At 65.5% G+C, this 22298-nt stretch overlaps 1 protein-coding gene across 3 annotated transcripts; it reads left to right on the top strand.

Moving 5' to 3' along the window:
* The first annotated feature begins 74 nt into the window (after window positions 1-74).
* LOC139825915 (uncharacterized) lies at window positions 75-22260 on the top strand. 3 transcript variants are annotated; one of them, XM_071800500.1, is made up of 10 exons: window positions 75-259; window positions 7350-7421; window positions 7539-7611; window positions 7807-7879; window positions 8803-11512; window positions 16426-16548; window positions 17330-18594; window positions 20576-20744; window positions 21204-21324; window positions 21777-22260. In XM_071800500.1, exons 2-10 carry the CDS (start codon window positions 7364-7366, stop codon window positions 22189-22191), a joined length of 5007 nt encoding a protein of 1668 aa, XP_071656601.1. In that variant the 5' UTR covers window positions 75-259; window positions 7350-7363; the 3' UTR covers window positions 22192-22260. The 3 variants fall into 3 exon arrangements, with proteins under 3 accessions (XP_071656601.1, XP_071656600.1, XP_071656602.1); XM_071800499.1 differs by having other exon boundaries at window positions 75-309; XM_071800501.1 differs by having other exon boundaries at window positions 75-309; window positions 18360-18594; window positions 21777-22227.
* Window positions 22261-22298: the final 38 nt, after the last annotated feature.

Raw genomic sequence — 22298 nt, 5'->3', positions numbered from 1 at the left:
TTTTGGGTGAATTGGGGGTGGATTTGGGGGTGAATTGGGGGTGGATTTTGGGGTGGATTTGGGGGTCCCAGGGCTGTATTTTGAGGTGAATTTGAGGGATTCGGGGTCTTTCCTCACCCAGCCCCCAGCAAACTGCGGCTCCAGCGCCGAAGAACCAGAAAAGGGGCAGCGAGACCAGGGCGGCGACGGCCGGGGGAGGGGGCAGCGCGTGACCTGGGAGACCGGACCAGTACGGACCAGTACGGATCAGTATGGACCGGTACGGACCGGTACGGACCAATACGGACCAGTATGGACCGGTACGGACCGGTACGGACCAGTACAGACCAGTATAGGCTGGTATGGACCAGTATGGCCCGGTACAGCTCCCCAGTGCCCCCCGTGCCCCCCACTCACCCATCAGCAGCGCCCCCTTCTGGCGCAGCCGCAGTCGGTACCAAACCCCCAGGAAAACGCCCAGAGCGGCCACGAGACCCGGGGAGGAGATGCTGGGGAGATGTGGGGCAGCCGTGGGGCGGGATGTGGGGCAGCCGTGGGGCGGGATGTGGGGCAGCCGTGGGGCAGCCGTGGGGCGGGATGTGGGGCCACAGCCAGCACCACGTCCTGCCCCATAAACCCCACCCCTGACCCCCAACACAGCGCCACATAACCCCCCCATCCTGCCCCACAGCCGCCCCATAGCGTCCCCAACCCAACCCCCAACCCTGCCCCATGGCAGCCCCACAGCTGCCCCCCACACACACTCCCCGCTCCCGCCCTGTGCCCTGCCCCACATCTGCCCCACACTCACCAGCCACAGAAGCCGAGGCCCAGCCCCATAGCAGCGCCACATTGCCCCCTCCACTCCTGCCCCATGCCCTGCCCCATAGCGCCCCACACTCACAGCCCGTAGAGGCCGATCCCCAGCCCCACACACAGGTAGTTGCTCTGGAAATGGGCCCCATTGCGCCGCAGCCGCTGCCCCACATCCGCCAAGCCCCGGGGGGCCCCGAAGCGCTGGGGGTCCAGGAACGAGCCCCACGGCCGGACCCCCAAGCGCTGCGTCTGCAGCCACTGCCGGGCCGGCCCGGGGGGCAGCAGCAGCGGGAGCCTGTGGGGTGTGGGGCAGACCCATAGAACGGGACCCATAGCACGGGATCTGACCCACAGTGTGGGACCCACAGCGTGGGATGCAACCCACAGCACAGGACCCATAGCATGGGACCCAGACTGTGGGACCCACATATCCCCCCGCCCCACACCCTGCCCGTGCCCCACATGTGTCCCCCCGCCCCACACCCTGCCCGTGCCCCACATGTGTCCCCCCGCCCCACACCCTCCCCGTGCCCCACATGTGTCCCCCCGCCCCACACCCTCCCCGTGCCCCACATGTGTCCCCCCGCCCCACACCCTCCCCGTGCCCCACATGTGTCCCCCCGCCCCACACCCTCCGTGCCCCACATGTGTCCCCCCGCCCCTCACCTGCCCCCCAGCCCCCACCAGGGGTCGCTGTCACTCGCGGGCTCCAGCGGCTGCTCCGGGGGGGGCTCGGCCGCCATGGCTGGGGGGGGGGGAACACAGCGGGGGGGTCACGTGGGGCCCGGGGTCCTCCCGGTGTGGGGGGCAGGGCGGGGGACGTTTTCGGGGTGTCCCCCCCCCCCGTTGCCATGGCGACCTCGCCCCCCGCCCCCCTCACCTGCTGCCGGGGCCGCGCGGCGCCGCGTGGCGGGAAAAGGGGCGGGGCCTGGTCGGGAGGCGGGGCCGACGGCGTGAGGGGCGGGGCGGGGACGTGGCCGGGACGCGGGGCGCGCCGCGGCGCATCATGGGAGATGTAGTTCGGGGGGGGGGGGGGGGCGAATCATAGGAATGGGGCGGCAGAGACCGCCAGGGACCCCCAGGACATTCGGGGACCCCCCCTGGACCCCCAGAGACCCCCCCAAAGCCTCAGGGACCCCCCAGACCCCCCAAGATCCCAACCCCGCCGCCCCAGGAACCCCCAGACACCCCCATGACATTCGGGGACTCCCCAACGCCCCCCAAAAAACCACCGGGGACCCCTCGAGACCGCGGAGACCCCCAGAACATTCGGGGACCCGCCCCAAGTCCCCCCCCATTCCCCCGCCCCCCCCCCCCCCCATTTAGTTCTAATGGGCCGGTCCCGCCCCCCCCCCGCTAATCACCCGTCGCTTAATGAAGATTTATGGGCGGAGCGGGGAGGGGGGGAACATGGGGGGGACCCAGGCGTCCGGCCCCGCCATCTCCAGCGCCCCCTCCCTCCCCCGCCAGGGGGCGCCTACTGGGGCCATCAATAGGGACACGGGTGAACAGCCCCGAAAAACAAGCGATTCCCCCCCAAAATGAGCCCCCCCACACACCCCCTCAGCCCCCCCCGCACCCCCTCCCCCCCGCCATCAATCACGGCGCCGCCTTTTAATGACAAACAATTCGCTTCGCAAATGGGCCCGAACTAATTAACTCAAGTGTTAATTAACGCGCGGCGGCGGCGCCGCCACATCCATCAATCGGCGGGGGGGGGGGGGAAGACGGCGCGAGGGGCGGGGCAGGGGAATTTGGGGAGTCCGCAAACCGGGGGGGGGTCCCCAAAGCCCGAGGGGGGTCCACAAACAAGGGGGGGTCGGGAACAGCCGGGGGGGTGTAGGGAGCAGCCCGGTTCGCGTTTGCGAGGGGGTCGCAGGTTCGAGTCCCCGCTGCGGCCGTTCCCGCCGTGGCCCCCCCCCCCCCCCCCCCCCAACCTCCTCCGCCCCCCCAGCGCCCCCCCGGCCCCCCCCCACCCCCCTCAGCCCCCCCCCGCCCCGCCGCCCCCCGCCGCCCCCCATCCATCACCCGCTGACAGCTCCGGCGGCGGCGAATTAGCACCTAAATCGAATATTGATCAGCGCGGCGGCCGCTCCGCTCCAATGACCCCCCCACAGCCCCCCCCACCGGAACCACCGAGACCCCCCCGGACCGGGAACGGGACCCCCAGACCCCTCAGAGCTCCCGGGCCCCACCCCACAACCGGAACCGGGACCCCCTGGAACCCCCAGAACCGGGACCCTCAGACACCCCCCCCGGAACCACCGGGACCCCCCGCGGGACCCCCCAACATCCCTGGGAGACCCGGGGAACCCCCCGAGGGTCCCTCAAAAAAGCACCGGGACCCCACCCCGCCCGGTCCCCGAACACGGTTTGGGGGGGTCTTGGGGACACGGGGAGGGGTCCCCAATCCCGATGGGAGGGGTCCCCAATCCCGATGGGAGGGGCGCTCCCGGACGCCTGGGTCCCTCCCTTCCCCACCCGCCTCCCCGTTAATTAGCGGCGGGTAATTAGGGAGGGTAATTAAGGGAGGGAAGAGGGCGTGCCCGGACCCCACCCGTCCCCGGACAGACGGACACGGTCCTGTCCGTGTCCCTGTGCCGGGGATTTGGGGTCGGTCGTGGGGTTTGAGACCCGTCCGGGCCAATTGGGGTCGGTCCCGCGATTTGGGGACAACCCCTGGAATTTGGGGCTGGTCCGGGGGTTCGAGACCCTTCGGGAACAATTGGGGTCGGTCCCGGAGGTTCGGGACCCGTCCGGGGGTTCGGGACCCGTCCAGGGGTTCGGGACCCGTCTGGGGTTCGAGACCCATCCGGGGTAATTGAGGCCGGTCGCGGGGATTTGGGGTCTCTCCGGAGGTTCGAGACCCATCCGGGCCAATTGGGGTCGGTCCCGGCGATTTGCGGCTGCTCCGGGGTTCGAGACCCGTCCGGGGTAATTGGGACCGGTCCCGCGATTTGGGAACAACCCCGGGGATTTGGGGCTGGTTTGGGAGTTCGGGACTCTTCCCGGGGGGTCGATCCTGGGGGGCCCCGTCCCGGGGGTCGATGGGGGGGCCCGTCCCGGGGAGTCGATCCGGGGGGTCAATGGGGGATCCCGTCCCGGGGGGTCGATGGGGGGGCCCGTCCCGGGGGGTCGATGGGGGGGCCCGTCCCGGGGGGTCGATGGGGGGCCCGTCCCGGGGGGGCCGCGGGCGCCGCCGCAGCCCCGACAGGTTGAGCGATGGGCGGCATTAACCAGTTAATCCGCCTGATTGAATGTTTTGCTTCCTGCAAATTGAAACATTAAACAACGCGGGGCGGCGACAAATCACTCATGAAAGATTCATTTTCTCCCCAATAATGCGGCGCGCGAGCCGCGGAATCGGCAAACAGGCGGGAAAACTCCCGGGGCCCCCCAAAAATAATCACCCCCCAAAAATAATCACCCCCCAACAAAAGCCGCATGTACCTCCCCGCGGGGGTGCGGGATGAGGGGTACGGGGTGCTCGGGGGTGCTGAGGGACGCTCTGGGATGATGTGGGATGCTCTGGGGTGCTGAGGGATGCAGGATGAAGGATGCTGAGGGATGCGGGATGCTCTGGGATGATGGGGGATGCTCTGGGATGCTCTAGGGTGCTGAGGGATGCGGGATGCTCTGGGATGATGGGGGATGCTCTGGGATGCTCTAGGGTGCTGAGGGATGCGGGATGCTCGGGGATGCTCTGGGATGCTCTAGGGTGCTGAGGGATGCGGGATGCTCTGGGATGATGCGGGATGAGGGATGCTCTGGGATGCTCTGGGATGATGCAGAATAAAGGATGCTGAGGGATGTGGGGTGCTCTGGAGTGACGCGGGACACCGGGATGCTGCGGGATGTGGAGTGATGGTGCGGGATAAAGGACACTACGAGGGTGTGAGGGATGCGGGATGCTATGGGATGCAGGATACAGGATGTGGGATGATGCTCTGGGATGCTGTAGGATATGGGAGATGGTATATGGGATGATGCTGTGGGATACGGGATATGGTATATGGGATGATGCTGTGGGATATGTGATATGGTATATGGGATGATGCTCTGGGATACAGGATCTGGTATATGGAATGATGCTGTGGGATACGGGATATGGTATATGGGATGATGCTCTGGGATACAGGATGTGGTATATGGGATGATGCTGTAGGATATGTGATATGGTATATGGGATGATGCTGTAGGATATGGGATATGGTATATGAGATGATGCTGTAGGATATGGGATATGGTATATGGGATGATGCTGTAGGATACGGGATATGGTATATGGGATGATACTGTAGGATATGTGATGTGGTATATGGGATGATGCTCTGGGATGCAGGATATGGTATATGGGATGATGCTGTGGGATATGGGATATGGTATATGGGATGATGCTGTGGGATATGTGATATGGTATATGGGATGATGCTGTAGGATATGTGATGTGGTATATGGGATGATGCTGTAGGATATGGGATATGGTATATGGGATGATGCTGTAGGATATGTGATGTGGTATATGAGATGATGCTCTGGGATACGGGATATGGTATATGGGATGATGCTGTGGGATACAGGATATGGTATATGGGATGATGCTGTGGGATATGTGATATGGTATATGGGATGATGCTCTGGGATACAGGATCTGGTATATGGAATGATGCTGTAGGATATGGGATATGGTATATGGGATGATGCTGTGGGATATGGGATATGGTATATGAGATGATGCTGTAGGATACAGGATATGGGATGATGCTCTGGGATACAGGATGCGGTATATGGGATGATGCTGTAGGATATGTGATGTGGTATATGGGATGATGCTGTAGGATATGGGATATGGTATATGGGATGATGCTGTGGGATATGTGATATGGTATATGGGATGATGCTCTGGGATACAGGATATGGTATATGGGATGATGCTGTGGGATATGGGATATGGTATATGAGATGATGCTGTAGGATACAGGATATGGGATGATGCTCTGGGATACAGGATGCGGTATATGCGATGATGCTGTAGGATATGTGATATGGTATATGGGATGATGCTGTGGGATACAGGATATGGTATATGGGATGATGCTGTGGGATACAGGATATGGTATATGGGATGATGCTGTAGGATATGGGATATGGTATATGGGATGATACTGTGGGATACGGGATATGGTATATGGGATGATGCTGTGGGATACAGGATCTGGTATATGGGATGATGCTCTGGGATACGGGATATGGTATATGGGATGATGCTGTAGGATACAGGATATAGTATATGGGATGATGCTCTGGGATACAGGATGTGGTATATGGGATGATGCTGTAGGATATGTGATGTGGTATATGGGATGATGCTGTAGGAGATGGGATATGGTATATGGGATGATGCTGTAGGATATGTGATGTGGTGTATGGGATGATGCTGTAGGATATGGGATATGGTATATGGGATGATGCTCTGGGATACGGGATATGGTATATGGGATGATGCTGTGGGATATGTGATATGGTATATGGGATGATGCTGTGGGATATGTGATGTGGTGTATGGGATGATGCTGTAGGATATGTGATGTGGTGTATGGGATGATGCTGTAGGATATGGGATATGGTATATGGGATGATGCTGTGGGATATGGGATATGGTATATGGGATGATGCTGTGGGATATGGGATGATGCTCTGGGATTCTGTCGGATATGGTATATGGGACATGGTATATGGGATGATGCTCTGGGATGCTGTGGGATACCCCCAGTCCCCCCATCCCCCCCTTATCCCCCTGTCACCCCCAATCCCCCCATCCCCCCCTTATCTCTCATCCCCCCCATCTCCCCATCACCCCCTTATCCCTGTGTCCCCCCTTGTTCCCCCACCACCCCCATATCTCTCATCACCCCCTTATTCCCCCCTCACCCCTCATCTCTGACACCCCCTTGTCTCCCCATCACCCCGATCCCTCCGTCCCCGTCCGTCCCTCCGCCCGTGTCCGTCCGTCCGTCCGCCCCCTCCCCCGCCCTCCCCTCCCCCCCATCCTTTGTCTCCCTCTCTCCCGCTCTCAAGTGTTTTCAATTTTATTCTGAGTGGAATTAACTACCCCTGATGTCAAATTGCCGCCGCAATCGATAATAATATCTTTACAAAAGAGGATATTCTTCTCTCGGCGAACGGCCCCTGAAAAATGGAAAATTTAGTCGAAATTGATTCATTACTTGACACTTTATAGGCCGGGCCTGCTATTGATCGGGGCCTGTCATGTCCCATCTGCCGTAATCGAAGCTGAGCCGCGCTGTCGATGGGGGTATTTTTCATAATTCCAGGAGTCCAGACAGATACGAAAACACACGCGGAATCTGCAGACCCCCCCGGACCCCCCCAGAGCCCCCGAGGGGACGGAGATGGGGGGACATGGGGGTACAGGGGGGTACAGGGGCAACATGGCGGGCGTGGGGGGACATGGAGGTACAAGGGGGGACATGGGGGTACAGGGGGGACATGGGGGTACAGGGGGGACATGGGGGTGTCTTTCACAATTCCAGGAGTCCAGACAGATATGAAAACACACGTGGGATCTACAGACCCCCCGGACTCCCCCAGAGCCCCCCCAAAAGGTACAGAGATGGGGGGACATGGGGGTACAGGGGGGACATGGGGGCACTGAGGCCCAGGGGATACAGGTGGGACATGGGGGTACAAGGGGGACATGGGGGTGTTTTTCTTAATTCCAGGAGTCCAGACAGATATGAAAACACACGTGGGATCTACAGACCCCCCCGGCCCCCCCCAGAGCCCCCCCAAAAGGTACAGAGATGGGGGGACATGGGGGTACAGGGGGGCACTGAGGCCCAGGGGAAACATGGGGGGACATGGGGGTACAGGGGGGACATGGGGGTACAGGGGGGTACAGGGGAAACATGGTGGACGTGGGCGGACATGGGGGTACAGGGGGGACATGGGGGTACAGGGGGGACATGGGGGTGTCTTTCACAATTCCAGGAGTCCAGACAGATATGAAAACACACGTGGGATCTACAGACCCCCCCGGACCCCCCCAGAGCCCCCCCAAAAGGTACAGAGATGGGGGTACAGGGGGGACATGGGGGCACCGAGGCCCAGGGGGGACATTGGGGTACAGGGGGGACATGGGGACATGGGGGCACCGAGGCCCAGGGGGGACATTGGGGTCCCCGAATTGAAATGGGGAGGGGGTGGCAGATGAGTCTCCCATATGGAAATGGGGGGACACCCTTTGCACACCCTTTGCACACCCCTTGCTCTGCTCTTTCTCGCCCTTTGCACGTCCCCTTCATGCTCCTTACTCACCCTTTGCACATCCCTTGCACACTCCTTGCTTGTCCCTTGCTCATCCCTTCCCTTGCCGACCTCTTGCACGTCCCTCATCTTTTGCACACCCCTTGCACGTCCCTCGCTCACCCTTTGCAAACCCTTTGCACGCCCCTTGCACACCCCTTTCCCTTCCCCATCCCTTGCTCATCCCTCGCAAACCTTCTGCACGGCTGTTGCACACCCATTGCTCACCCCCACTCTTGCTCATATTTTGCAAACCTTTTGCACGCCCCTTGCACGCTCCTCTTGCTCAGCTCTCGCTCACCCCTTGCACACCCTTTGCAAACCTTTTGCACACCCCTTGCACGCTCCTCTTGCTCAGCTCTCGCTCACCCCTTGCACACCCTTTGCAAACCTTTTGCACGCCCCTTGCACGCTCCTCTTGCTCAGCTCTCGCTCGCCCCTTGCACACCCTTTACCCCCCCATCCGCTCCCCTTGCACACCCTTTACCCCCCCATCCGCTCCCCTTGCACACCCTTTACCCCCCCATTGGCTCCCGTTGCACCCCTCCCCTCCCCCGCCCGGTCCGGGGTTTCCGGGGTCCCCCCCCTCCCCCCCGCCCCTCCCCCCCGATCGAAGCCCATTTGGGCCGCGCCGCCGCCTCTGGTTTCAAATTTGATCAGCGATGAACTTTATTTTCCGAGTTTGAGGAAAATTGTGTCCATCGATCCGCCGGCCGCGCTCGCCCGATACTTAAACCGGCCCGGCCCCGCGTCCTGCGGTCCGTCCGTCCGTCCCTGCTCCCTCCGGTCCGTCCGTCTGTCCCTGCTCCCTCCGTCCCTGCTCCCTCCGGTCCGTCCGTCTGTCCCTGCTCCCTCCGGCCCTGCTCCCTCCGGTCCGTCCGTCCCTGTCCCTGCTCCCTCCGGTCCGTCCGTCTGTCCCTGCTCCCTCCGGCCCTGCTCCCTCCGGTCCGTCCGTCCCTGTCCCTGCTCCCTCCGGTCCGTCCGTCTGTCCCTGCTCCCTCCGGCCCCGCGTCCTGCGCTCCGTCCGTCCGTCCCTGCTCCCTCCGGTCCCGCATCCTCCCCGCATCCCGGCCCCGCGTCCTGCGGTCCGTCCGTCCCTGTCCCTGCTCCCTCCGGTCCGTCCGTCCGTCCCTGCTCCCTCCGGCCCCGCGTCCTGCTGTCCGTCCGTCCCCGTCCCTGCTTCCTCCGGCCCCGCGTCCTGCTGTCCGTCCGTCCCCGTCCCTGGTCCCTCCACCCCTCCGGTCCCGCGTCCTCCGGTCCCGCATCTTCCCCGCACTCCTGTCCCTGTTCATCCCGGTCCCTCCGGCCCGGTGTCCCTGGTCCCTCTACCCCGGTCCCGCATCGTCCCCACATCCCGGTCCCTTCATCCCCGCTCCGGTCCCTACATCCCGGTCCCTCTGGTCCCGCATCGTCCCTGCATCCCCGTCCCTTCGTCCCCATCCCCGGTCCCTCTGGTCCCTGCATCCCGGTCCCTTCGTCCCCATCCCTGGTCCCTCCGGTCCCTGGTCCCGTATCCTGCTCATCCCGCTCCTTGGACCCCACATCCCTTTCTCCATCCCCCTCTGCTCCCTCCATCCCCCTCTGCTCCCTCCATCCCCCTCTCCTTCCTCCTCCTCCTCCTCCCCCTGCCCCGTCCCTCTCTCCTCCCTCTCCCCTGCCCCGCTCCCTCCTTCCCTCCTTCCTCCCTCCTTCCCGGCTCCCACCTGCCCGCTCCGCTCCCTCCGGCCCCTTCTCCTCCTCCTCCTTCATCCCTCTGTCCCTCTGTCCTCCTGTCCCTCCGTCCCTCTCTCCTCCCGGCACCGATCCCGCCGACCCCGGACCCTCCATCCCCGGTCCAGGACCCTCCGATCCCGGTCCATCCTTCCCCGGTCCATCCATCCCCGATCCCGCCGACCCCGGTCCATCCATCCCCGCTCCATCCATCCCCGATCCCGCCGACCCCGCTCCATCCATCCCCGGTCCCGCCGGTCCCGGACCCTCCATCCCCGATCCCGGTCCATCCGTCCCCGGTCCCGGACCCTCTGTTCCAGGTACATCCATCCCCGGTACGTGTGTCCATCCATCCCCGCTGCCCTCGGTCCTTCCAGCCCCGCTTCCGCCGACCCCGGCTGCTCCATCCCCGACCCCTCCGATCCCGATCGCTCCATCCCCGACCCCTCCGATCCCGACCGCTCCATCCCCGGTCCCTCCGGTCCCGATCGCTCCATCGCCCATCGCTCCATCCTCGGTCCTTCCATCCCCGCCGTCCCCGCTCCCTCGATCCCGATCGCTCCATCCCGCTCCCTCCAACCGCGGTCCCGATCTCTCCATCCCCGATCTCTCCATCCCGATCGCTCCGGTCCTGATCTCTCCATCCCCGATCCCTCCGGTCCCGATCTCTCCATCCCCGCTGTCCCTCTCCCTCCAACCCCGATCCCTCCCGTCCCGATCGCTGAATCCCCGCTGTCCCTCTCCCTCCGTCCCCGATCCCTCCGACTCTGGTCTCTCCACCCCCGGTTGCTCCATCCGCACTGCCCCGGCCGCTCCGGTCCCGCTCCCTCCATCCTCGATCGCTTCACCCCCCGTTCCGATCACTCCATCCCTGATCCCTCCGGTCCCGCTCCCTCCATCCCCGATCGCTTCAGCCCCCGTCCCGATCGCTCCATCCCCGATCCCTCCGGTCCCGATCGCTCCGGTCCTGATCGCTGCATCCCCGGCCGCTCCATCCCCGCTGTCCCGCTCCCTCCATCCCCGGTCCCTCGGATCGCGCTTCTTCCAACGCCGGTCCTGATCGCTCCATCCCGGTCCCTCCATCCACGCTCGCTCCATCCCCGCTGTCCTGGTCTCCCCGGTCCCTCCATCCCCGGTCCCTCCATTCCGGTCCCTCCATCCCCGCTCGCTCCATCCCCGCTGTCCGGGTCCCGGTCCCTCCATTCCCGGTCTCTCCATTCCCGGTCGCTCCATCCCGGTCCCTCCATCCGCGCTCGTTCCATCCCCGGTCGCTCCATCCCCGCTGTCCCGATCCCGGTCGCTCCATTCCCCGTCGCTCCATCCCCGCCGTCCCGGTCCTGGTCCCTTCATCCGCGGTCGCTCCATCCCCGCCGTCCCGGTCCTGGTCCCTTCATCCGCGGTCGCTCCATCCCCGACGTCCCGGTCCTGGTCCCTTCATCCCCGGTCCCTCCATCCCCGCCGTCCCGGTCCCTCCATCCCCGCCGTCCCGGTCCCGGTCCCTCCATCCCCGGTCCCTCCATCCCCGGTCGCTCCATCGTCGCTGCTCCCGCCGCCGATGCACCGGAGCTTCTAAAGCCGCCTCCGACCGCCCGGCGCGGACCCCGGCGTCCCCGCAGCGTCCCCGGTGTCCCGGAGTCCCGGTCCCGGTCCCGGTCCCGGCCCGATGCGCGGCCGCCCCGCGGTGAGTTCCCAACTTTCCTCTGCCGGACCCTCGTCCCCCCCAGACCCTTCAGAGCCCCCGGGATCCCCCGGACACCCCCGATCCCCAACCCCCAGGATCCCCCCGACCCCCAAATCCCCCTCAGCCCCCAAATCCCCCCCAGACCCCAGGCCCCCCCCCCGACCCCCCAGACCCCCCCGCTCCCCCCGCCCCCCCCGGCCCCGCCGCCCCGGATCGAAGTTTCTGGCAACAAAGGGAAATCGCGAATCGATCGCGGCGGAGATTGAGAGACAAGAGCGAGAATCCATCAGAGCCCCCGGGGCCCTATAGAGCCCATATAGAGCCCCTATAGACCCACAGCCCGCGGCCCCGGAGCCCCCACGGGCCCTATAGACCTACAGCCCGCGGCGCCTATAGACCCTATGGGCCCTATAGACCCACAGCCACCGGTCCTATAGCCCCAGAGCCCCGGCTCCTATAGACCCTATAGACCCATAGCCCCGGCCCCTATGGCTCCTATGGGCCCTATAGACCTAGAGGCCCCAGCTCCTGTAGCCCCAGAGTCCCCATAGTCCCTATAGCCCTGGCTCCTATAGCCCCATAGCCCCTATAGACCTAAAGCCCCGGCTCCTATAACCCTGGCTCCTATAGCCCCATAGACCCTATAGACTCATAGCCCTGGCCCCTACGGCTCCTATGGGCCCTATAGACCTAGAGCCTTCAGCTCCTGTAGCCCCAGAGTCCCCATAGTCCCTGTAGCCCTGGCTCCTATAGCCCCATAGCCCCTATAGCCCTCAGATTCCTAAAGCCCCTATAGCCCCAGAGCACCATCCCCCCACAGACCCCTATAGACCCCACAGAGCCCCATAGACCCTATAGATCACATACACCCCATAGATCCCATACACCCCATAGACCCCCCAGACCCCCGACTCATGCGCCACACATTCCCGTAGCCCCCCCGGCCCTATAGATCCCCTATAGCCCCCCCGGCTCTCACTGCGGCACCGGGTGCGTGACCGGGGTGCAAAGTGTGTGGGGGGGGAACCCAAAACCGGCCGCTTTGCACCCAAATTCACAGCTGTTGGTTTATTGGGGGGGGATCACGTGTGTCGGGTTTGCACACGCGTGTGGCACAGCCGGGCACGCGTTCGCACACGCGATCCGCTCGCCTTGCACGCGCCGTCTGTACGTTTGCACACGCGTGTGGCGCAGCCGGGCACGTGTTCGCACGCGCGATCTGCTCGCCTTGCACGCGCCGTCTGTACGTTTGCACACGCGTGTGAGCTGCGCGTCTGTGCAGGGGTGACACGCGTGCTCTCACACGTGCGATCCGCACACCCTTGCACGTGCAACCTGCAGCCCTGTGCACGTGCAACCTGCATACCCGTGCACGCCCTTGCACGTGCAACCTGCACCTTTGCACATGTGCAACCTGCAGGCCAGCACACGCCCTTGCACGTGCACACACGCGCGTTCACCCGCGTGCGCTCAGCTCGCCTTTGCCCACACGTGCGTCGTGTTCACACGTGTGTGCCCCACGGGCCCCTGTGTCGGTGCATCACCTTTGCACCCACGTTTTGCTTGTGCACCCACGTTTTGCTTGTGCGCCCACATTTTGCTTTTGCACCCACGTTCTGCGTTTGCACCCCCATTTCGCTTGTGCACCGGCGTCTCATCTTTGCACCGACATCTTGTTCTTGCACCGACATTTTGTGTTTGCGCCGCTTCCTCCGCTTTACGTTGCGATTTTGGGTTTGCACGGCTGCTTCTGCTTTGCACCCACACCTTGTATTTGCACCCACATCTCTTTGCACCCACACCCGTGGGGCTCTATGGGTGTGTGTGGGGCCCTATGGGCACATATGGGGATGTGTGGGGACCTATAGACACTCATGGGGCTCTATGGGTGTGTGTGGAGCCCTGTGAGCACATATGGGGCCCGTTTGGACACGTATGCGGCGCTATGGGGATGTATAGACATGTGTGGGGCTCTGTGGACATGTATGGGGTCGTATGGGGCTCTGTGGGCATGTATGGGGCCCTATGGACATGTATGGGGCCCGTGTGGACACGTATGCAGCGCTATGGGGGCGTATAGACGTGTATGGGGCTCTGTGGATGTGTATGGGGCATATAGAAGTATATGGGGCTCTGTGGATGTGTATGGGGTCGTATGGGACGCTGTGGGCACGTATGGGGCCCTATGGGCACATATGGGGCCCGTGTGGACACGTATGCGGCGCTATGGGGAGGTATAGATGTGTATGGGGCTCTGTGGGCACGTATGGGGTACATGTGGGCACGTATGGGGTACATGTGGGCATATATGGGGCTCTATGGGCACCTATGGACACGTTCACCCCCCCCGTGCCCCCCGTTCTCACGGGCGGGGCTCCGGCCACGCCCCCCCCCCCCCCCCATTGATCAATTCGTAGGTGCATTAATGACCGGGGGGAGGGGGGCGACCCCTGTGACCCCCCCGCGTTAATCACTCGCTAATGGCTCATTAGCGCCGGCCCCGCCCCCCTCGTGACCCCCCGTGTCCCCCCCGCATCCATCCCCACGTCCCCCCATGTCCCCCGCCATGTGCCCCCCATTTCCCCCCCGTGTCCCCTCCATTTCCCCCCCGCATCCCCCCCATGTCCCCCCCGTGTTCCCTCCATTTCCCCCCCGCATCCCCCCCATGTCCCCCACGCATCTCCCCCATGTCCCCCCCCGTTTCCCCCCCATGTCCCCCCCCGTGTCCCCGATCTCAATCCCCCCCCAGGACACGGATCCTCCCGCAGGCGGCGGCGCTTTGATGTGTCCCCCGGGTCCCCCCGCGTGTCCCCTCCCCGTGTCCCCTTCCCCCGTTTCCTCCTGTGTCCCCTCCCCGTGTGTCCCCCCGTCCGCTCCCCACGCCCCACCGTGTGCCCCCCATATCCACCCCGAATGTCCCCCCCATGTCCCCAAATGTGTCCCCTCCTGTTCCCCGTCCCGTGTCCCCCCGTGTTCCCCGTGTGTCCCCGCGTGTGTTCCCCGTGTACCCTTGTGTCCCCTCGTGTGTCCTCCCGTGTCCCCAACGGGTCCCCGTGTGTCCCGTGTCCCCCCATGTCTCTCCGTGTGTTCCCCGCGTGTCCCCCCATGTCCCCTCGCGTCCCCAACGTGTCCCCTCTTGTCCCCACTCCCCGTGTCCCCCCGTGTGTCTCCCCGTGTCCCCCCTTGTGCCAGTTGTGTCCCCTCCTGTTCCTCGCCCGTGTCCCCCCGTGTCCCCCCGTGTCCCGTGCCTTGCACACCCGTCCCGTGCCTCGCACACCCGTCCCGTGCCTTGCACGCCGTTGCACGCCCGCCCGCAGCTCCTTTTTGCCCGTTTCGCCCCGTTTTCCGCGCCGCTTCGCGCGGGATTTTCGCCCCGTTTTCCCGCATTTCCCGCGCCGCTATTTCCCGCCGTTTCTCCCCGTTTTTCCCGCGTTTTTTGCCCCGTTTCGCCCCATTTTCGCGGCCGTTCCTCCCCCCGCCCCCCCCCCCCCCGGGCGGCGGATCAAAGGCTCCATCGATCCGGATCGATCGGGGGGGGTCGGGCCGGGGGGGGCGGGGAGGGGCCGCGCGCGCTTGGCCGCGGGTCATGGAACAAACGAGCCCGCGCGGGAGCGGCCGCTAATTGGCGCTGAATAATTAATGAGGGGGCGGGGCCGGGACGGACCGGCGGGAAACGGGGGCGGGGGGGGATAGGGGGATGTGTAGAGGGGTATGGGGGCCACAGGGGGCTATGGGCGTATAGGGGGAAGTACAGGGGGTTGCGGGGGAGATACGGGGGGTATAGGGGGATGTATAGGGGGCTGAGGGGGCCATGGGGGCCATAGGGGAGCATAGAAGGTATAGGGGGCTATGGGGGGTATAGGGGGATGTATAGGGGGTTGCAGGGGAGATACGGGGGATATAAGGGGATGTGTAAGGGGGTATGGGGGATGTAGGGGGAAGTACAGTGGGTTGCGAGGGAGATACGGGGATGTATAGGGGGGTATGGGGGCCATAGGGGAGCATAGAAGGTATAGGGGGCTATGGGGTGTATAGCGGGATGTACAGGGGGTTGCGGGAGAGATATGGGGGGTATAGGGGGATGTGTAAGGGGGTACGGGGGCCATAGGGGAGCATATCGGGCTCTGGGGGGTATGGGGAAGTACAGGGGGGTGCGGGGGAAATACGGGGGGAATGTATAGAGGGCAGTGGGGGTATGGGGTGTATAGAAGGTATAAGAGGTTATGGGGCTGTGGGAAAGGGGGGCAGCGTATAGGGGATGTGCATGTGGGAGCTGAATGTATAGGGGCTGTACGTGTGGGATGGGAGCGTATGGGGGGGTGTGCAGGGGCTGAGGGGCGTCCATAAGGAATGGGAGCATATAGGGGTGTCCATAAGGAATGGGAGCATATAGGGGCGTCCATAAGGAATGGGAGCGTATAGGGGCTGTATGTGCAGGGGTTGTGCAGAAGGGCTGGGTCTATATGGGGGTCTATAGAGTCTCTGCATAGCGGACGTGTGTGCGTCTATAGGGCTGTGTCTATAGGGTGTGTACATACAGGATGTGTCTATAGGGCTGTGTCTATAGGGTGTGTACATAGGGCTGTGTCTATAGGGCTCTGTGTCTATGGGGTGTGTACACATCTATAGGCTCTGCACATATGGAATGTACACAGCCTATGGGCTCCCAATTCCCAGCGCTGCTCGTTAGCGGAGAACCCGGGGCAGAAATAACGAACTAACGAGACGGGGATAACGAGACGGGGGGGATGGGCGATGGGGCCCGATCCTGCTCCTCCCCCCGCGCCGCGGCCCGCAGCCCCCGCCCCGAACCGCCCCCCAATGTGACCCCCAAATCACCCCCATTGTGACCACCAATGTGACCCCCAAGTCAATGTGACCCCCAAATCACCCCCCAATGTTACCCCCCCCAGGTGTGAGCCCCCCCCCAGGTGTGACCCCCCCAGGTGTGACCCCCAGGTGTGACCCCCCCGCCATGGACTGCAGCTGCGTCTCCGATCTCCTCCTCACGGCCCCCGTCCCGCTCTGGACCCCAGGTACCCCAGATCTGCCCCACAGCGGGGGACCCAGGCGTCCGGGAGGGACCCAGGAGTGACTGGGGCATTTGGGAGGGGACCCAGGCGTCCGGGAGGGACCGAGGTGTCCGGGAGGGACCCGGGAGTGACTGGGGCATTTGGGAGGGGACCCAGGCGTCCGGGAGGGACCCAGGTGTCCGGGAGGGACCCAGGCGTCCAGGAAGGACTGAGGAGTTCAGGGGAGACTCGAGCATTTAGGAAGGGACCCAGGAGTCTGGGGGTGAACCGAGGCATTCAGGAGGGGACCCAGGCATCCGGGAGGGACCCAGGCATCCGGGAGGGACCCAGGCGTCCGGAAGGGACCCAGGCGTCCGGGCCCTGCACATTGTCCCCACCAGGGTTCGCGTTCCCGGAGTGGGCGTACAAGCCCGAGTCCAGGAGGGACCCAGGCGTCCGAGAGGGACCCAAATAGGGGACCCAGGTGTTCAAGAGGGACCCAGGCGTCCGGGAGGGACCCAAATAGGGGACCCAGGTGTTCAAGAGGGACCCAGGCGTCCGGGAGGGACCCAAATAGGGGACCCAGGAGTTCGGGAGGGACCCAGGACTTCAGGAGGGACCCAGGAGTGCCCCAAGGGACCCAGGAGTTCGGGAGGGACCCAGGAGTGCCCCAAGGGACCCAGGCTTCTGGGAGGGACCCAGGAGTGCCCCATTGGCTTGGGAGGGGACCCATGAGTCTGGGGGTGAACCGAGGCATCTGGGAGGGACCCAGGCGTCCGGGCCCCACATCCCCCGTCGCCCCCAGGGTTCGCGTTCCCGGACTGGGCGTACAAGCCCGAGTCCAGGAGGGACCCAGGCGTCCGGGAGGGACCCAGGCGTCCGGGCCCCACATCCCCCGTCGCCCCCAGGGTTCGCGTTCCCGGACTGGGCGTACAAGCCCGAGTCCAGGAGGGACCCAGGCGTCCGGGAGGGACCCAGGCGTCCGGGCCCCACATCCCCCGTCGCCCCCAGGGTTCGCGTTCCCGGACTGGGCGTACAAGCCCGAGTCCAGGAGGGACCCAGGCGTCCGGGAGGGACCCAGGCGTCCGGGCCCCACATCCCCCGTCGCCCCCAGGGTTCGCGTTCCCGGACTGGGCGTACAAGCCCGAGTCCAGGAGGGACCCAGGCGTCCGGGAGGGACCCAGGCGTCCGGGCCCCACATCCCCCGTCGCCCCCAGGGTTCGCGTTCCCGGACTGGGCGTACAAGCCCGAGTCCAGGAGGGACCCAGGCGTCCGGGAGGGACCCAGGCGTCCGGGCCCCACATCCCCCGTCGCCCCCAGGGTTCGCGTTCCCGGACTGGGCGTACAAGCCCGAGTCCAGGAGGGACCCAGGCGTCCGGGAGGGACCCAGGCGTCCGGGCCCCACATCCCCCGTCGCCCCCAGGGTTCGCGTTCCCGGACTGGGCGTACAAGCCCGAGTCCAGGAGGGACCCAGGCGTCCGGGAGGGACCCAGGCGTCCGGGCCCCACATCCCCCGTCGCCCCCAGGGTTCGCGTTCCCGGACTGGGCGTACAAGCCCGAGTCCAGGAGGGACCCAGGCGTCCGGGAGGGACCCAGGCGTCCGGGCCCCACATCCCCCGTCGCCCCCAGGGTTCGCGTTCCCGGACTGGGCGTACAAGCCCGAGTCCAGGAGGGACCCAGGCGTCCGGGAGGGACCCAGGCGTCCGGGCCCCACATCCCCCGTCGCCCCCAGGGTTCGCGTTCCCGGACTGGGCGTACAAGCCCGAGTCCAGGAGGGACCCAGGCGTCCGGGAGGGACCCAGGCGTCCGGGCCCCACATCCCCCGTCGCCCCCAGGGTTCGCGTTCCCGGACTGGGCGTACAAGCCCGAGTCCAGCCCCGGGTCGCGGCAGATCCAGCTGTGGCACTTCATCCTGGAGCTGCTGCGGCAGGAGCGCTACCGCGAGGTCATCGCCTGGCAGGGCGACTACGGCGAGTTCGTCATCAAGGACCCGGACGAGGTGGCGCGGCTGTGGGGGGTGCGCAAGTGCAAGCCCCACATGAACTACGACAAGCTCAGCCGCGCGCTCAGGTCCGGGGGGCGCGGGGGGGCGGGGGGCGGGAGGGACCCAGGCGTTCGGGCTCCATAGGGAGTATATGGGGAGTGGGGACCCAGGAGTGCCCCAAGGGACCCAGGAGTTCAGGAGGGACCCAGGAGTTCGGGGGGGACCCAAGTGATGGGGGACCCAGGAGTTCGGGAGGGACCCAGGAGTGCCCCAAGGGACCCAGGAGTGCAGGGGGGACCCAGGAGTGCAGGGGGGACCCAGGCGTTCGGGCTCCATAGGGAGTATATGGGGAGTGGGGACCCAGGAGTTTGGGGGGACCAGGAGTTCAGGGGGGACCCAGGCGTTCGGGCTCCATAGGGAGTATATGGGGAGTGGGGACCCAGGAGTTCGGGGGGACCCAGGAGTGCAGGGGGGACCCAGACGTTCGGGCTCCATAGGGAGTATATGGGGAGCGGGGACCCAGGAGTTCGGGGCGGACCCAGGAGTTCGGGAGGGGACCCAGGAGTTCAGGAGGGGACCCAGGAGCTCGGGAGGGACCCAGGAGTTCGGGAGGGACCAGGAGTTTGGGAGGGACCGAGGAGTTCAGGAGGGGACCCAGGAGTTCGGGAGGGACTTGGGCATTTGGGAGGGGACCCAGGAGTTTGGGAGATACCCAGGCGTCAGGGAGGAGACCCAGGAGTTCAGGAGGGATTTGGGCGTTTGGGAGGGACCCAGGAGCTTGCGAGGGGACCCAGGAGTTCCGGAGGAGACCCAGGAGTTTGAGAGGGGACCCAGGAGTTCGGGAGGGACCCGGGATTTCAGGAGGGGACCCAGGAGTTCGGGAGGGGACCCAGGAGTTCGGGAGGGACCCGGGATTTCAGGAGGGGACCCAAGAGTTCGGGAGGGGACCCAGGAGTTCGGGGGGACCCAGGAGTTCAGGAGGGGATCCAGGAGTTCGGGAGGGGATCCAGGAGTTCCGGAGGGACCCAGGAGTACAGGGGGGACCCAGGAGTACAGGGGGGACCCAGGAGTTCGGGGGGGGACCCAGGAGTTCGAGAGGGGACCCAGGAGTTCAGGAGGGACCCGGGATTTCGGGAAGGGACCCAAGAGTTCGGGAGGGGACCCAGGAGTTTAGGAGGGACCCAGGAGTTCGGGAGGGGACCCCTGGGTTTGAGTGGGGACCCAGGAATTCAGGGGGGACCCAGGAGTTCGGGAGAGGACCCAAGAGTACTGGGGGGACCCAGGAGTTCGGGAGAGGACCCGCGAGTTCGGGCGGGACTTGGGCATTTGGGTGGGGACCCAGGCGTCAGGGCGGGACCCAGGAGTTCGGGAGGGACCCAGGAGTTCGGGCGGGACCCAGGAGTTCAGGGAGGAGCCGGGAGTTCGGGAGGGACCCAGGAGTTCGGGAGGGACTTGGGCATTTGGGATGGGACCCGCGAGTTCGGGAGGGCCCGGGAGTTCGGTGGGGACCCAGGAGTTCGGGAGGGGACCCCTGAGTTTGAGTGGGGACCCAGGAGTTCGGGAGGGACCAGGAGTTTGGGAGGGACCAGGAGTTTGGGAGGGACCCAGGAGTTTGATAGGAGACCCAGGAGTTCAGGAGGGGACCCAGGAGTTCGGGGGGGACCCAGGAGTTCGGGAGGCACCAGGAGTTTAGGAGGGACCCAGGAGTTCGGGGGGGACCCGCGAGTTCGGGAGGGGACGCAGGCGTTCGGGGGGGACCCAGGAGTTCGGGAGGGACCCAGGAGTTCAGGAGGGACCCAGGAGTTCGGGAGGGGACCCAGGAGTTCAGGAGGGACCAGGAGTTTGGGAGGGACCCAGGAGTTTGAGAGGGGACCCAGGAGCTCGGGAGGGACCCAGGAGTTCGGGAGCGACTCGGGTATTTGGGAGGGGACCCAGGAGCTCGAGAGGGACCCAGGAGTTCGGGAGGGACCCAGGAGTTCGGGAGGGACCCAGGAGGGTGGCCCGAGTGGGTCCGGGGGGGTCCGGGGGGTCCGGGGGGTTCCGTGTGTTGACCCCCCCGCCCCGCAGGTATTACTACAACAAGCGCATCCTGCACAAGACGAAGGGCAAGCGCTTCACGTACAAGTTCAACTTCAGCAAAGTGGTGCTGGTCAACTACCCGGTGCTGGAGCTGGCGGGGGGGGCGCCGCTGCTGCTGACCCCCCCGGGGGGGGCGCCGGGCGCCGACTGCGCCGAGGTGGGGGGCGCGGGGTTTCTGGGGGGTATGGGGTGTTCTGGGGGTGTTCTGGGGGTGTTCTGGGGGTGTTCTGGGGGTGTTTTGGGGGTGTTCTGGGGGTGTTTTGGGGGTGTTCTGGGGGTGTTTTGGGGGTGTTTTGGGGGTGTTCTGGGGGTGTTCTGGGGGTGTTTTGGGGGTGTTCTGGGGGTGTTTTGGGGGTGTTCTGGGGGTGTTCTGGGGGTGTTTTGGGGGTGTTCTGGGGGTGTTTTGGGGGTGTTCTGGGGGTGTTCTGGGGGTGTTTTGGGGGTGTTCTGGGGGTGTTTTGGGGGTGTTCTGGGGGTGTTCTGGGGGTGTTTTGGGGGTGTTCTGGGGGTGTTTTGGGGGTGTTCTGGGGGTGTTTTTTGGGGTGTTTTGGGGGTGTTCTGGGGGTGTTTTGGGGGTGTTTTTTGGGGGGGGTCTCTGATCTCTCTCCCCCCCCAGGCGCTGCAGTCGCTGTTCCTCGGGCCCCGCCCCCCCCCCGCCGACCCCCCCGCGCGCCCCCCCGCGCTGTTCGAGCCCGAGAAGCTGCGGCTGGAAACGGCGGCGCTGCCGTTCGTGGGGGGTGAGTGGGGGGCACGGGGGGGGGCACGGGGGGGACATTGGGGGGGCACTGGGGGGGGCACTGGGGGACACTGGGGGGGCACTGGGGGGGACACTGGGGGACACTGGGGGGGCACTGGGGGGGGCACTGGGGGACACTGGGGGGGGCACGTGGGGGGCACGGGGGGGGACACGGAGACAAGGGAGGGGGCACGGGGGGGGCACTGGGGGGGCACTGAGGGGACACGGAGACAAGGGAGGGGGCACGGGGGGGTCACGGGGTGTGAGTGGGAGGGGCACGGGGGGCACGGAGTGGGATACGGGGACAAGAGGGGGGACACGGGGAGAAGGTGGGGGACACGGGGGGGCCACTTGGGACCGGGGGGGGACATGGGGGCGGGGTTCCCGTTCCCACGGTGTGGGGGGGTCCCGTTTCCCGCGCGTTGTCCCGCGCCCATCGTTGCCCCCCCGCAGGTGTCCCCGCGGTCCCCAAGGCCCCGGCCCTCCTGGGTCCCTACGCCCGCCCGCCCGAGTACCCGTGGGGCTGGGGGGGCCCCTACGTGCCCAAACTGGCCCCCCCCGCCGCGCTCTACCCGCCCCCGTTCTACCCCCCGCTGCCCCCCCCGCCGCCCCCCCCGCCCCCCCAAATCCCCCCCGCGGGGGGGGCACCGACCCCCCCGGAACCGGCGTCGGATTCGGAGCTGGAAGTGACGGACAGGGGGGGCGGCAGCTCCGGGGACGAGGCGGGGACCCCCCCCCCCGCCCCCCCCGCGCGGGTGACCCCCCCCAATCCCACCCCATGGGGGACCCCCCAACCTTAGGGGGGGCAGAGCCGGGCTTCCCCATTATTAAGGTGGGGGGGCAGCGGTTCCCCCCCCCCCCTTTCTAACCCCCCCATTCGAAGTGCAATATCGTCTGTGCCCCCCCGTGTCCCCCCCCCCCCCGCTTGTGCATCGTTGTGATGGGGGAACGAGCCCCCCCTCCCCCGCCGTGCCC

The sequence above is a fragment of the Patagioenas fasciata genome, chromosome 31 (assembly GCF_037038585.1).
Source record: "Patagioenas fasciata isolate bPatFas1 chromosome 31, bPatFas1.hap1, whole genome shotgun sequence".
In the NCBI taxonomy this organism is placed as follows: domain Eukaryota; kingdom Metazoa; phylum Chordata; class Aves; order Columbiformes; family Columbidae; genus Patagioenas; species Patagioenas fasciata.
Note: the sequence above shows the minus strand (reverse complement) of the source record. Positions and strands in the feature narration are given on the sequence as shown.